A 17,440-nucleotide genomic window follows, 5' to 3' on the forward strand; every position below is an offset into this window, starting at 1 on the left:
GAGTGAGAAATACAGGGAGAGGGAGAGACTGGAAGAGGAGTGTGAAACTGGAAGAGGGGAGAGAGTGAGAGAATGGGGGGAGGGAGAAAGAGACACACACTGGGGGGAGGGAAAGAGAGAGTGGGGGGAGTGGGGGGAGAGAGGGGGCGACACTGAAGGGAGGAATAGAGAGGGACTGGAGGGGGAGTGAGAAATACAAGGAGAGGGAGAGACTGGGAGAGGAGTAAGAGACTGGCAGAGGGGAGAGAGTGAGAGACAATGGGGGGAGACACTGAGGGGAGGGATAGAGAGGGACTGGAGGGGGAGTGAGAAATACAGGGGGAGGGAGAGACTGGCAGAGGGGAGAGAGGTCCTGAGAGATTATAATGTGGCGGGAAGAGAGAGATTAATAATACTGCAGAAATGGGGACGCTATTAGACAAATACCATAATATTTATTTTTAAGTGATGTAATTTGTGTTATAAATACTTTTTTTGTAGACGCGTGGCGGGGGCGTTACAAAGCTGGTTCGCCCTCAATGGCTGAACCAGCTCACGTGCGCTGACGTCATGTGATTTTTATTACATCATGCAGGGGGGGCCCGAGAAATTTCATGGATGAAAAGGGGGGCTCGGCATAAAAAGTTTGCTCACCCCTGCTCTAAAGCACCACAATATACAAGTACCTATAGACCGTCAGACCAAGTATCAAGACTACACAATGAGTATTACTGCTGGTGGTGCTCAAGGGTTAGATATCAATGAAAAATAAAAAGAACTCAAAAATAGCACTCAGGAATATGATGGTGGTAATCAGAAGTGAAAATATAATGTATTGTTCTACAAGTATAACCTAGTAATAAAAAACAAATACAAGGGACGCTTAAAAACAACACTTTCCTGTAGTACACCCACAGATATGTGATCCGGTCTGGATAGAAAATGTTGGAGCCTATCCCACATGGGACTCTGAGAACCGCTAAGCAGTCATCCCACATTGCAGTTAATATAACAGAAAAAGGGAACTAGACATAATGACAGCGCACTGAAAGTGCAAGAAAAAGCAGATACTACACCTAAATGCAGGACAGATCAGGAAAACAATGCATGCAGTGGTGATGCGAAAATGAATCAAGTGTGCAGCCCTGTATAGAGGAGAAATGGCAAAATACCAAATAAGAGTCACAGCTGAAATAAGCTGTGTAAGACACTTATTCTGTCTGCGGTTTCACACAGCGCAATGGGATTCATGCAAGTCAGCCCGGTTACATGACCGGATTCTCCACAGATTCAGACCAATTAGACGTAAGGTAATTGGTGCAGGAGAAGTGTACACAACTGTCCCAATCGTTTCGCAGGTCGCTTCTTCTGGGAGCTCCGTGAAACAAATGGTGGCTTGCGAAATTTAAAGAGTTTGTAAATTGAGAAGGTCCAATTTTATAAAAAACCTCACGACCATAACGTAACAAAAGATCCAATCGGAATTGAGAAGGCATCACATAGGTGTCACGTAACCGGAATATAAGAGAGACAGGGGGAGCACACGAAAGGCAACAAAATTACACGTGTCTCCACAATATATAAGAATATAGAGCTAGAAAGAGTGTTACATAGTAATACAACTAAGATATACAAGGCAGAAGTGACTATTAAAGTAATTGAGTGAACATAAGAACAGGTGCATCTTGAAATGCTGTATACTGCATCTATATAGACAAACAGATCTGCATGTCCCACTAAACATTTACACCTGATGTGTCTAGGGTGAATGTTCTAATAGTATTATGTGAGAAGAGACATAACAATGGTACGAAAAATATAAAAACTTAACAAAAATTCTATCTTCTACCAATTAAATAATGAAGTGTGTATATATTTATATATTAGGTTCTAAACAAAAAGACTAACAAATTGTGTGGTAGAAAACCTAATGGAAAATGAAGATGTGTATAGATCCCTGCGTGCAAATAGTGAGCTGTATACACTAATGGACTTAATCATGTGAAAATAAATGTTTAGTATGAATGTGCCTCTTATAACCAAATGGTCTGTTCTATCCTCTATATAAAAAGGTGCTCAAAGTAGAAAGACAATAGTAAAAGAAAGAGGAAAAAATATGTTGTTCTATAATAGACACCACCTACGGATGTGATTCAAAAGGGAGGAGAATAGAGGAGCACCAAATGAGATCATTTGTCAGAAAAAACAGGCAGACCAAATCCCATCCTTATTAGAGGAACATTGAAAAATCCAAAAATTCCTTAAGGCCAGCATGTAGAATCGTACCTTCACTATCTATTGGCACTCTCTCTGCATGAGGCTTTTCTCTAGATCACCTCCTCCTATCAATAGCAAATGCAGTTAACAGTAACATATCAGAACAATTGAATATAAGAAAATGTCTGGCCACCGCAGTGATTTTCTTGAATGCTTTGAGATCTTTGTCTGCATTCCTCTAATAAGGATTGGATTTGGTCTGCTTCATTCCTCTGAAAATGATCTCATTTGGTGCTCCATTATTCTCCTTCCATTGGAATCACATCCCTTGATATTTATAGGTGTGTCTTTTTGTCTTCTTAAGCAGTTTCAGTCTATTTTTCAGTCTATTATGGAACAACATATATTTTCCTCCCTCTTTTGCTTTTGTCTTTCGACCATCTCTCCCTTTTATATAGCGGATAGAATGGACCATTTAGTTATGAGACACATCACTTTTAATATTTATTTTCACATGATGGACTTCAGTCCATTAGTGTATACAGTACAGCTCACTATTTGCACAGGGCGATATACACACATGTTAATTTTCTTAGACACACATTTCCATTAGATTTTCTACAACACAATTTGATATTCTCTTTGTTTAGAATCTAATACTTATTTTTCACATAGATTTATGGTAATATTAGAAGCACTTCATTATTTCATTCATAGAAGACAGACTTTGTGTAGTTAAAAATATATATATATATATATATATATATATATATATATATATATTTCACACCATTGATGATATCTCCTCTTCGATAATACAATTACAACATTCAGCCTGGACATAATATCAGCTGTAAATCTTTGGTGGGGCATCCAGATCTGTTTTCTATATAGATGCAGTATGTAGCAATTCAAGATGTATCTGTTCTTATGTTCAGACTCACTCGTGTATGTTTGTATCGGTTTGCTGCATTTACAGCAAGAGTCACTTCTGCCTGATAGGTCTCTCTGTTGTATTACTATGTAACACTCTTTCTAGCTCTGTATCGCTATGTATAGTGTCATTTTGTTGCCTTTCATGTGCTCCCCGTCTCTGTATTATATTCAGGTCACGTGACGCCTATGCGATTACTTCTTTATTCCAATTAAGTCTTTGTAACATGATGCTCGTTTGAGGTTTTAATCTTACTTTCGTTGGACATTCTCCTCCATTTACAAACTATTTAAATTTCGTAAGCCACCGTTTGTTTCATGGAGCCCCCGGAAGAAGTAACCAGTGAAACAATCATCTGGGTGGCTGTATACACGTCTCCTGCACAAATGACCTTATATCTGATGGTCTGAATCTGTGGAGAATCCAATCATGTACCTGGGCTGACTCACATGAATCCCGTTGTGTGAAAGCGCAGACAGAATAAGTATTTTACACACAGCTTATTTCAGCTGGGTCTCTCTTTGGCGTTTTGCCATTTAGCCTCTATCCAGGGCTGTGCACACGATTCATTTGCACATCACCATTATTTATTGCATGCATTGTTTTCCTGATATGTTCTTCATTTAGGTATAAGTATCAGGTAACTTTTCTTGCACTTTCAGTGCGCTGTCATTATATCTAGTTCCCTTTTTCTGTTATAGTAACTGCCATGTGGGAGACTGCTTAGCGATTCTCAGAGTCCCGTGTGGGATAGGCTCCACCATTTTCTAACCAGACGGGATCACATATCTGTAAACCCCGCGCCCCCCCCCCCTTCGGCAGTCTCGCGCCCCCCCTGGGGGTCGCGCCCCCAGTTTGCGCACCGCTGCTTTAGAGCAATATATTTTCTTTTGCGGCATTATTAGTTTTACTGCATTCTGCAGTCTCTGATATTTTGCTCAGCACCATATTGTCATGGATTTTTGTAAACGAAAACGATAACTAGCGAATGCTAATGACATTTTTACCGTGGATAGGACTGTTGATGAACTCAGACGAGAAGTGGTACCGACAGCATAAAAATGGTTAAAGATGCTTCTTATAGACGCATGCGTGCGTGCGTGCGTGGTGGAATAAAACCATATAAGAAAGATATATAGAGAATACATTTATACGTAGAGAGTTTAGGATTAGGGTTTTCCAGTCTTTTGAATTTGCGCATATTACTTTTAAAACCAAATAGGAAGATGTCCTTAACACGTTCTCATCAGAGTTAATAAAAAAAATTGAAGAGTTGATACAGGATACCTCAGTATTTAATACAAGGGTACTAACCCAATTTGAAACATACCTAGAAAAATTAAAACAAGATCCCTTTCTAATGAAAAATAAGAAATTCTCTACAGATCTGACTGCCCATAGATCGGGGACCATTTATAAATGGTATCGTGTGACTAAACCAGGGAGACATAGTTAAAAGCAATCAAGTATCTCTCCAGTAACTTCATCTGTTTTTACAACCTCAGATGCAGATTCATCAGACCATGGCAGCAACAAAGATACAGACCCACCGCTAGTCCCATTTTAAACAGATCCGCAACTTTCCGAAGAAGAGGCACAGGACAACACATGTATGGGCAAAGTCTAAGAGACAGAGAAAATGGGCCTACAGACAGGCGAGCCACTTCACATCACAAAAGAGGCAAGGAAAATTACTATTATAAATCTTACAGATGTTGCTCTGTTAGCAGACCAAGTATTTATTTTACAGCGGTCCTATAATTTTCACCTACCAACCCAGTCAATACCTTTGATTTGGTGAAAGGCTTGCATCTTTTCTGTTGGACACTGCTTTTATTTAAGTTCTATCATAATACAGGAGAATCCTCCCAATTCAGATGATTCTGTAGCTTCTGATTCAAACTTGAGTTCTACAGATCGGGGTGCCTTTAATGATTTAATATCACTGTTGGAGGAGCAGAATGATGAAACTGAGGACATGCAGACACATTTTCCCAATATACGACAAAAATGCACCTTCTGCACTCCTTTGCAATCGTGCTCACAAGTGGAGATATTCGCTGGCATGGTGTCGAGAGATCCTACAAATGCGCCGTTCATTCAGAGCAGGTAATCTTAGTTCTTAGGAAAGGCATGTAATACAGCAGCTAAGCCATCTGTCATCTTTGGAAATCAAGCCCTCGAACAAAGGAGGCAATGTGCTGTTGTGCCCTAAAACCATTAATGAAATAGAGGCAGACAATTGAGAAATCTGGACTGTTTTGAAGAGATAACATATGATCCTACTCTAAGGTTCAAATCCCAACTGGACCAAATACTCTATCAAACATATGATAATGGTACTATTACACACCGACAGTGAGATCGATTGTCTTATTTGTAAACACCACAGGGTTCCCACATTCTACATTCTGTCAAAAGTTCACAAAAATCTCTCTCATCCTCCAGGCTACCCAATTGTCTCGGACATAGGAGGGTTTGTGCGAGTCAATCTGTCGCTTATAGACTTTTTTTCTAATCTCCTGGGTTGAGACACTTCCCTTGTATTAAAACTGATGCTCTCTCACAATTGAATGAGAAGTGTAGATTGTAGTACGTTGATTGCAACAGGTTCTGTTAAGTTACTCTACACTTGTATCAGGCCTAACAGTGGTCTTGAAACCGTGTGGTTCTTTCTTTACATGGGAAATATTTGTGCTGAGTTGATAATAATAATAATAATAATAATAATAATGCTATTCCTTACTTTGGCTTTATTGCAGTTTGTGTTAACTCACAATTTTCTTTTGTTCAAAAGTAGATTTTACCTACAGAAGCGAGAAACAGCAAATCTTTTTCTGGGGTGGTGGGAGACACTGGTGGTGTTCCAAGATGGCCAAAATACAGGGTTCTGAAAGTGCCCTCTTGTGGTTGAGGTACATTGACGACGTCTCAATCCTTTGGGTCTGCACGGGCACTGACCTAGTGTTTTTCGTCGATGTCCTCAACCTCAACGAGACTAACTTCAAGCTCAATTTTGAGTATAGTGCCACTCAAGTGAGCTTCCTAGATTTAAACATAATTATCAACCAGAATAGTGGTATTGACTCGGCCATATTCTGCAAAGTGACTAATTCAGTATTGCATACCACTTAGTTTCTATCCCTTTACACAAAGAATGGGTTTCACCATCAGTGAGTTTCTAAGGCTCACACGCAACTGCTCTACCAATCAGCTTTTGTGACAAGGTCAGAGGAACTCAAAGAGAGATTCAAAGCCAGGGGCTACAGTAACACATGCATTGATCATAGAAGCAAATCCACTAAAAGAGACTAAGAATGTAATCAGATTTATTGGACAAACAATGACCAATGGTCGAACCCAGGACAAATCTTACAAAAACATTGGCACGTTTTACTGACAAATGAGGATTTGAGGACCGTATTAGACGTATTAGACGATAAAGTCAGCATTACCGGTAGACGAGCGCCCAACCTCAATGATAAACTGGTCCACAGTCATTATACACCAGGCATAACATCGACCTTTCTGTCAGTAAGGCATGACAATGGATTCTATAAATGTACCAAATGTTTGGCCTGCCGCTATAAATGAAGAGACCTACCAAAGATTTCACTGATATCATAGGGAATAAGCAGTTCCATAAAAAACACTTTCTTACCTGTAGATCTAAAATTATTATCTATTACTTATCCTGCCCGTTTAACCAAAATCGACATAGGCATGACCACTCTGGAACTGCGTTTCGCGGTTTTGGAACAGGCAATATAAAAACGCAGACAAAGATCTCAAGGAATTCATGAAAATCACATTGGTGGCCAGATATTTCCTTAAATTCCATCCTTCTGATATGTCACTGTTAACCGCATTTGCTATTGATAGGATCTCTCTCTCTGCATCAGAGGTGATCTAGAGAAAAACCTCCTGCAGAGAAAGTGCCAATGGATAGTGATGTTAAAATTCTAAACGTCAGCCGGTCGGCCCCAATATATCTTTGGGTTTTTGAAAGTTCCTCTAATAAGGATGGGATTCGGTTTGCCTGTTTCCTCTGACAATGATCTCATTTGGTGCTCCTCTATTCTCCTCCCTTTGGTATCACATGTAGAGATATTTATAAGGATATCTGTGTCTTCAGGCAGTTTCACAGTCTATTATGGAACAACATATTTTTTCCTCTATTTTTCTTTTGCTTTTGTCTTTCTACTTTGACCACCTTTTATATAGAGGACAGAACGGACCATATAGTTATAAGAGGCACATTCACACTAAACATTGTTTTCACATGAATGATTTCAGTCCGTTCGTATATACAGTTCACTATTTGCACAGGGAGATCTATACACATCTACATTTTCGAAGACACCCATTTCCATTAGGTTTTCTACTACACCATTTGATATTCTCTTTGTTTAGAATCTCACGTTTATTTTTCACATCGATTTATGGTAATATTAGCAACACTTCATTATTTCATTTATTGAAGATAGACTTGTTTAGTTTTTTATATTTTTTATACCACTGATATGTCTCTTCTTTGATAATACTATTAGAACATTCATCCTAGACATAATATCAGCTGTAACTGTTTAGTGGGGCATCCAGATCTGTATTTCTATATAGATGCAGTATGAAGCATTTCAAGATGTATCTGTTCTTATGTTCAGACTGTTTCTATCGGTTTGCTGATGGGTCAATTAGTTTAATTTCTATGCAACACTGTTTCTAGTTTTGTATTGTGGGGATGCAAGTGTAATTTTGTTGCCTTTCGTGCGCTCCCCCTGTTTCTTTGTTACAGTATATTCAGGTCATGTGACACCTATGCGATGCCATCTTTATTCTAATTGGGTCTCGCTCATGTGACGTTTTTAATCTTACACTCATTAGACTTTCTCTATTTACAAACTATTTAAATTTGTTTGTTTCACGGAGCCGCCAGAAGAAGCAACATGTGAAACGATAGTCAGGGCTGCTATATACACCACTTCTGCACCAATTACCTTACATCTGATGGTCTGAATTTGCAGAGAATCCGGTCATGTAACCAGGCTGACCCAGGTGAACCCCGTTGCGCTGTGTGAAAGCACCGACAGAATATGTATCTTACACACAGCTTATTTCAGCTGTGTCGTATCTTTGAAGTTTTGCCATTTCTCCTCTATCCCGGGCTGTGAGCACTTGATTCATTTTCGCATCACCACTGTTTATTGTAGGCATTGTTTTCCTGATTTGTCTTTCGTTTAGGTGTAGTATAAGGTGACTTGTCTTGCATTTTCAGTGTGCTTACCAGTTCTGAGAGTCCCATGTGGGATAGGCTTCCAAATTGTCTAACCAGACAGGATCACATATCTGTGGATATACTACAGGAGATTGTTGTTTTTAAGCTGTCTTTGTATTTGTTTTTAATTACTATACTTGTAGAACAATAAATTATATTTTCCCTTTTGATTACTACCACAGTATTCCTAAGTGCTCTTTCTGGGTTCTTTTCATCTGTGTTAATGTTTTTCATTGATATCTAACCCTTGAGCACCGCCAGCAGTAATAGTCATTGTGTAATCTTGATACTTTGTCTGACAGGCTATAGGTACTTGTACATTGTGGTGCTTGATATATATATATATATATATATATATATATATATATATATATATATATATATATATATATATATATATATATATATATATATATATATATAACATAATACTGTACTGAGTTAAGTTATGGTGAGTAAAAAAAAGTGACAAAAACCCTCCACAGGAAAGCAAATATGCAAATATAGCTGTATGCTCATCTGCATGTCTTAGGCAGGTCTGCAACCCCGCCTTTCCCCATTATCACCCAGCATACAGCACTTCCACTGCAGCAAGGGATTCTGGGAAATGACATGCAAATGAGCACACAGCCTATAGGGAACCATGTTAAAAATGGTTATTGAGGCAAAAAGTGACACTGTGCTCATTTGCAAGTCATTTCCCAGAATCCCTTGCTGCAGTGGAAGTGCTGTATGCTGGGTGATAATGGGGAAAAGCGGGGTTGCAGACCTGCCTAAGACATGCAGATGAGCATACAGCTATATTTGCATATATATATATATATATATATATATATATATATATATATGTATATATATATATATATATCAGCTGGTAAAAGGATTGGCCTTACATTTATGGAAAACAAAGAGAAATTCCTGCACTTCTCCCAATTGGGCTAAAATATACTAGTGACCGTTTTACATTTAGAACCGAAGTCTATGTGACAAAGGAGTCATTTGGTTCCGTCTTTTGATCAAAACAGGATTCAAGCCGCCAACCTCGTCAAAGTAGACTCCGGTTAGCAGGTACCAACACTGAATATATGTCATTTCTTATTGTCCTATGGACTAAACTTTGTGAAGTATGCAATAGTGTCCTGAAGGGGTTAAACAAATGAAGCAAATGCTTATTTTTTGATTTTGTGAATCTATAAGCTGGCCAAAGCCAGTGACAAAGTTCCCTTACTATAAAGGTAAACTGTGGGTGCACAAACACCCTAATGTGAAATATTAATACTTATACATATCTCTTCTTCTGTCAGCCATAAAAACTCACCATAAAAACTCACCTACTCTTCAGTGTAGGGTGAAGTGTATACTGATACACACACACACACACACACACACACACACACACACACACACACACACACACACACACACACACGAGAAATAGAAGGCACTTATGCAGTGTATATCTCACCTAAGGTTAAGTGTGCATATGTCAGAAAGATATGTGTATATCACATAGGAACGCAGGTTGAGAGAGATAAGGACAGCCCAAGAACATCAATTGTTCCATTACAAAACAGGAAAACCAAAGTTTCAGTTCATAAGCCAACCTACATCAGCCATGAAGCTTATGATGCTGTGGAAGTTCAACCTTTGTTTTGGGTGATGTACACGTACATATATACATCAGATAAAAACATATTTAAATAAGAACAAATGAAATAGATCCCCACATTTAACACTAAAAGTTCTGTATCTCCTGTAAATAAAATTAAAATAAAGCAAATCTTATACATACAACTGCAGTTCCTGTTGTTGGAGTCCAAAGTGTAATGAGAGGAACAGCTACATCTGCATCCATTTGGCACCGCCAGACACAGCTGAGCACAGTGACCGTTGTTCTGCATGCAGTCATTCAGGCCGTCCTGCCGCGAGGAGTGGAAGACCAAGATGTCCATCACAAAGTCCAGCTGACCCTGGATCAGGGTGCGGTTTTTGCCATGCACCTTGTCTGCTCTTTCGATGCTGTGGAGGTTCCAGTCCGTCCAGTAGATGAAGTCGCTGTACTGGGTCAGTCCGAAGGGATGAGGTAGGTCATCTGCAAAGATCTCCCTTTCGTGGCCTGTGATGACATAAGAGTTGGGAAATGTTACTTGCACAGTGTATAACACGGTTTTCATTTCTAAAATGTTTTTGAAATAGGTTAAAATTTTTGTAGTGCAGGCCCTCCAAAATGACCTACTGTGGAGGGAACCTCCAGCAGCATTGTAACTTCTTCTGTTCATTCTCACTCGCTCCATCCCAAGCTAGCAACAGCAGTTTTCCATGCAGACTGCAAAGGGCCCTTATGGTGAAGCCCTCTCATCTGAAAAGGCCCTACGAATGTCACGGTGACTGATTTACCAGTCAATTTTATTAAGGAATTTGGCTAAGATTTAGGCATAAAAAAAAAATAATCGTTTTAAAAATAAATAGAGGTAAAAAAAAAATCTAAAAATTAAAAAAAAAAACACCATATTGTACAGCATGGTGAAGAAATCATTTCAGAAAAGAAAAAATCATGCAGAGTGAACTGCACCTTTAATTTTGAAAACACCTAATTAATGTTAAATTAATGCTAAATTAACTTGTTAAACAGATGTAATCATTCTTGAGATGAAAGCTCCACTCTCTCAGTAACCAAGTCTAAGCTGATGAGGTCCAATGGATGTAACAACTGTCTTTAAGTGGGTGCCAGGCTTAGATATACAAACTACGTACTGTAATGCCGCAGTCAAAGCTGTGCTCATATGCAGGTCACTACCCAGAATCCTTGTCTGGAACAACCTTTTCACCAAACTGGCACTGAACATCAGGCATTTGGGGTCATATGTTTGCCTCAGCATGACTGCCACCTCCCCCCGGTTGACAAACGGAAGTGGTGGGGAATCCAAATCCATTGAGATCGTGCCGACCAAATCGGCTGCTAGAAACCAATTATTTTACCGCGGCATACCTGGTACATCAATAGGGTCACTGGTGTTGCAGAGACCATGATGTAGCAGCTATGTAATTAGGACAGTGTAAAAGTTAATGTGGATTAGTCAACAGGGTGAATTATGCATTTTTGGGCACCTGCAGAATATATGTGTAAGGAATCCGCTCCTGGGTTTTGCTGAAACCTTTTCCTTACAGAGCTTTGCAGCTTCTAGACAACTCCCCCCTTGTTTGTGCAATCAGCATTACCTGCTTCTGCAATTAGACTGCAGCCTGCTTCTTGCTGCCTCCTATGCAGCTCTGCCTCATTGGCTGCTTGTTCTATTTAACTCCTGTCCCGCCCACCAGGAAGTTGCTGAACATAGACTTTTTAGTAACTGTGCTTGCCACAGCACCCTCTGTTTGGCCTGCCTTGGCCTTCTTGCCATTGCTCCTAGTTACTGGCAAACTCCGACGCGGATACTCCTGCATATCCCTCCTGCAGAGGCCTGCATCTGTGTTTGACCACGGAAGTCGCAACCCGGATCCGGCTTCGTGGTCTAAGGTCGGTGTATATCTATCCCCACCTCAGCCCTGCGGTCCGGTCCAGGTTTGTGGTGAGCACGTACGTTACAATATGCAGATGAGCGTGAGTTTCTCCTTTGTTCTCCCACGTAAAGTAGAGGGTTTACCTATTATTCATGAAACCAATGTCATGAGTTGCCAACATAAACAAAGACGTAATAAAAGCATAAGGGGGAAATGGTACAGATTAAATATTAGCAATCTGATATAAAAGTTTTACAAATAGCCCCCCCACAGCTGAAATTCTAGAGCAGATACAAGTACCAGTATTTTCTAAACATTTACTTTTTCTTTGCCAAGTTAAAACTGCAATTTCGCCTAAATCAACTTTGAGCTGAACACATCACACGAATAGCTTCCAATTGCATTGCAAGCACTGTCTATTCCTGTGGCATTCAACCGGTTTTCTCTTAGGGCACCCCTAATCAGATTGCTCAGTTTCTGAGGCACGCCTCCAAAAGGCCAGGGTGATAGAAAACACAGGACAGAGAGTCACATTAGACAGACTGGCAGTGTGTAAGAGGGGGCAGAGTCACAGGAGTCAGAGGAGGTAGAAATTCACAGGAGTCAGAGTCACAGGGGGCAGAGTCACAGAACACATGCACCTCAAAAGGACAGAACAAACACACACACACATCAACAGAACAAATACATACACACAAACCAACAGGATAGAGCAAATACACGCAAATACACACACATACCCACACCACAACAGGACAGAACAAAACAACAACACCTTTGGTTTTAGGATTGCAACTTTAAAATTGTTGATGTTTTTACAGAGGAAATAAATGAGAACAAAGAAGAAATAATTAATCTCTTGGACGTTTTCACAAAAACAAATGTACTTTTTGTCTCTCCCTAATTTTGGGGAAGGAGAGAAAGATTTTTATTCCAAAACTGTGCTCTATGCCTTCCCGCATTTTGGTTAACCCTTTCACTACTTGCTTTGCAAAGCATGGCAGGCCCCTTTGGCAGCTAAAGGTTTACAAATGCAGCTATTTTTAAAGAATGAATATAAGATGCATGGTCATAATATTCTCAGGCAGCCATTGAAAGCTGGGATTATAAAACTCTACCAGACAACAGCTGTTTTCCTGATTAAAAAAAATATATATTAAGTGGAATTTTAAAGTAGGTTTTTCATACTTTTGGCAGTTGTACGGGTAAATACTAATGATTAGGAACCAATTTATTAAAAGGGGTAGTACCACTTAGATTTTATATAAACTGTTGATAAACTCACATACATGGATAGATACACGCAAACAAATACAGGCATACCCCGCATTAACGTACACAATGGGACCAGAGCATGTATGTAAAGCGAAAATGTACTTAAAGTGAAGCACTACCTTTTCCCACTTATCGATGCATGTACTGTACTGCAATCTTCCTATACGTGCATAACTGATGTAAATAACACATGTGTAACAGGCTCTATAGTCTCCCTGCTTGCGCACAGCTTCGGTACAGGTAGGGAGCTGGTATTGCTGTTCAGGACGTGCTGACAGGCGCATGCGAGAGATGCCGTTTGCCTATTGGGCGATTATGTCCTTACTCGTGAGTGTACTTAAAGTGAGTGTCCTTAAACTAGGGTATGCCTGTACACACAAGAAATGTGTGTATATGTATACATATATATGGATGAATCATAAAAGACTGAATTTATCATAAAGAGAGTTGAGGACTTCTACATGGAATTGTACAAAAACACAGTACATCATTAAGCAGAGGAAGAGGAATCCATCAATCATGCAGCATGCGTCCTTCCAGAAGTATCTAAAGCAATAAGATCCATGAAGAATGGGAAGGGTCCTAGGAAAGATGAAATCTTAAAAGAAGCTGGGCAAGAGGTAATGAAAATCATTGCAAAACTCTTTACATGCTGCTTGAAGAACAGAAAAATACAAGAACAATGGACAAACAGTTATCTTCATCACAAAGAAAGGAGGCAAAGAAGACCTCAAGAACTACAGGCCAATCAGTCTACTTCCAATCTCTGACAATATTTTTATGAAGATACTCACTAATGGCTGCAACAAACCCTGGACTTTGCCCAGCCTAGAGAACAATGGGGATATCCAGTGGATACAGTATAACACAATGGACAACATCTCATGGAGAAGGAGTGGCTCAGTGAGTAAAGACACTGACTGGCACTGAGTTTGAAGCAGGTGAGCTTCAATTCCTGGTGTCGGCTCCTTGTGACCTTGGGCAAGTCACTTTATCTCCCTGTGCCTCAGGCGCCAAAAAATAGATTGTAAGCTCCACGGGGCAGGGACCTCAGCCTGCAAAATGTCTCTGTAAAGCGCTGCGTACAACTAGCAGCGCTATACAAGAACATGCTATTATTATTATTATTATTATTATTAACATCCAAGTTCTACAAGAAGTGATTTCCCGAGGTAATGAATATGATCTACCACTCCGTTTAGGATTCGTAAATTACGAAAAACATTTGATTCTGTCTACACTTCAGCGGTTCTAAATGCATTAAGAACAGAAAGTGTTGAAGAAGGGTACATTGATATTAGAATGAAAATTTACTAAAATATCACATCAACCCTTGGATTACATGGCGATACAAGCAAGATAAAGTTTAGCAAGGGAGTGTGACAGGGAGACACCATGTCACCAAAGCTTTTCACAGCAATACTTGAAAAATTGTTCGAGATATTGAATTGGGAGAAGAAAGACATACAAATCAAAAAGGTAAATACTCGGGTCACGTCCGATTTGCAGATGACATTGTTATTTTGCCATAGATTCAAAATATCTCCAGCAACCAATCGGAGAACTCGCCGAAGCAAGCAAGGCCTCTAAATGAACCTCAAAAAGACTCAAGTGATGTTCAACGAATGTGTCAACTCTGCAAAGATCTAAATAAATGGAATAGAACTAGAAGTCACAGGCTATGCCAACCTTGGCCGGCAAGTAACAACGGATGGAATCCTCTTGAATGAAATCCACAGCAGATCGAGAATGGGATGGAGAGCATTTGGAAGAAACAAAACAATATTTCAAGGGAACCTTCCAATGTGCCTTAAGAGGAAAGTTTTCAACCACTGTATTTTGCCTGTGCTCACCTATAGATGTGAAACTTGGACCCTAAATGTGAAAATAATTCAGAAGCTTAAAATTAGCATGGAGAGAGCTGGGTATTACCCGAAGAGACAAGAAAAAGACGGAATGGGTTTGAAACCAAACAAAAGTATGAGACATCATCACAAGGGTGAACAAATTAAAATGGCAGTGAAAAGGACATATCACAAGAAGAAATTACAATCATTGGACAAAGATCGTACTCGACTGAATTGCAATGGATATAAAAAGACCAAGACGATGACCAAAAGCAATGAAATTAGAAAATGTACTGGAGCAACGTGAAGAACGAGGCTTGCAACCGCAGTATTAGTAAGATCATTGGGGAAGCCTTCATCCAGCAGTAGATCGTCAAGGGCTCCTGCTGGAACACATATACATATCATCGCCTAAAATGCTACCTCTGGCGCCTTAAAGCTTTGTTGTATATGCCAGCTGCCCTGTGGCAGGGAGGGGAGGAGTGTGTCTCTCATAGAGCTGTCAAACACCCTCCTCTGGCCGCGCTTCTGTCTGTATCAAAGCGACAGGAAGAGAGTCCCAACCGTAGACCGCCTCTCACCTCCTTCCTTATCCAGTGCCTGCCTCTTAACCTCTTCACTACTGTGAGAGTACATCTTAACCCCTTCACAACCATTGGACTGCCTCAACCTCTTGCCCACCCTGGGACTGCCTCTCTTAATCCCTTCCCCAGCATGGGACTACATTTGAACCCCTTCCCCAGCATGGGACTACATTTGAACCCCTTCCCCAGCCTCTGGCTGCTTCAACCCCATCCCCACAATTGGACTGCCTCTCTTAACCCATTGCCCAGCATGTGACTACTCTTAACCCCTTGTGTCGCTCCATCACTGTATGTCCATGTCTTACCCATGAGAAACTTCCTCTCCCCTGCCCAACAAATGTCCTAATCATCCTCATCCATCCCTCTGCTCAATCAACAAATACCCCCTACCAAAACCCTCCTCGAACAAATCCTTTCAATGCACACCATCTCCTTCCCCCCCCCCCCCCCAACATTCACTCACTATCCACTGAACAAATTTCTGGCTCCTAATAATTCTGGCGGGTGCCAAGTTTTATATGTTTTTGTCCAAAATTAGGGTTGTTTACATTAGAAAAGAGGTGATGATTATTGACTATAATCTGACTATTATTGACTGACTATCATTATAATATGACTATTAACAAATATATTTAAAGATCTACTGTGCAAGGGGGGAAGGTGTGAAAAAAGGCTGGAGGAGATTTTGAGCCTGAGGAAGCCGTTGTATACGCAAAACGCGTTGCTCTAATTCGTCACACCATTTTGGACATTTGAGGCTTCCGTAGTTAGTGGAAGCAAGTTGCAGTCACAGCCGCGCCAGAAGTTCCCATCTCTTCTGACTCCGGACGCGGAAGACAGTGCAGCTGAGAGGCGGCTTGCCGAGACAGCAACGGGAGCACAACGGGGATTTGTTATTTTTCATGTGAGTGATACCTTTTGTATTTTTAACGTTTAAATAAATCTATTCTCTTTTTAAACTATCACTGACCCTTGGCTGTTACCTTACCCCATCACCCCTCCCGCTGGCTGAACCGGGGAGGGAAGAAGAAAAACGTGAGGATAGTAAAGAGGAACCCCCATCCAACGTCCTGCCTGCCAGCAGATGTGGGAGCTGTACCCCTGGAACAACATTGGACGGGTATACCAGAGGCACCCCACAGAAACCTTTCTAGGATTGGGCTTACACATGGCCGTGTAAGTATCATATGGTTATTACCATTTTATATCTCTCCCTTCATTCCCATTCCATTCCCAATATAACCAACGATCTGGGATAAGAAGACGTTTCAGCAGCAAGATACCCTTATATATTTTTACTCACACAGGGCCGTGTGAGTATTTAATCATTATTATTATTTACTCCACGTCCATTCTTGAAGGTTATTGACGGTTGTTGAAGGTTGTCTCCCTTTAACCCTTTTGCTCCCCCTATTTTTTCTGTTTCCATGGAGGAGATTTTAAACTATGGTGGAGGGGTGAGGGACAAGAAATACAGGCATACTCCACATTAACGTACGCAATGGGACCGGAGCATGTATGTAAAGTGAAAATGTACTTAAAGTGAAGCACTACCTTTTCCCACTTATCGATGCATGTACTGTACTGCAATCGTCATATACGTGCATAACTGATGTAAATAACGCATCTGTAACAGGCTCTGTAGTCTCCCCGCTTGTGCAGACCTTCGGTACAGGTAGGGAGCCGGTATTGCTGTTCAGGACATGCTGACAGGCGCATGCGTGAGCTGCCATTTGCCTATTGAGCGAGATGTACTTACTCGCGAGTGTACTTAAAGTGAGTGTACTTAAACCGGGGTATGCCTGTAGATTAATTAAATAGGATAGATGGG

The 17,440-nt window shown here is 40.5% G+C and overlaps 1 protein-coding gene across 2 annotated transcripts in view; it reads right to left on the reverse strand.

The window, feature by feature from the left end:
- Positions 1 to 17,440, reverse strand: part of LRP5 (LDL receptor related protein 5) — a 262,237-nt gene that overhangs the window by 63,770 nt on the left and 181,027 nt on the right. For both annotated transcript variants that reach the window (XM_075566739.1, XM_075566741.1), the window contains exon 12: positions 10,198 to 10,521. In XM_075566739.1, the coding sequence (XP_075422854.1) occupies positions 10,198 to 10,521 (324 nt within the window). The remainder of the gene's footprint in view (positions 1 to 10,197; positions 10,522 to 17,440) is intronic.

Source organism: Ascaphus truei, chromosome 12 (genome assembly GCF_040206685.1).
Source record: "Ascaphus truei isolate aAscTru1 chromosome 12, aAscTru1.hap1, whole genome shotgun sequence".
Taxonomy (NCBI): Eukaryota; Metazoa; Chordata; class Amphibia; order Anura; family Ascaphidae; genus Ascaphus; species Ascaphus truei.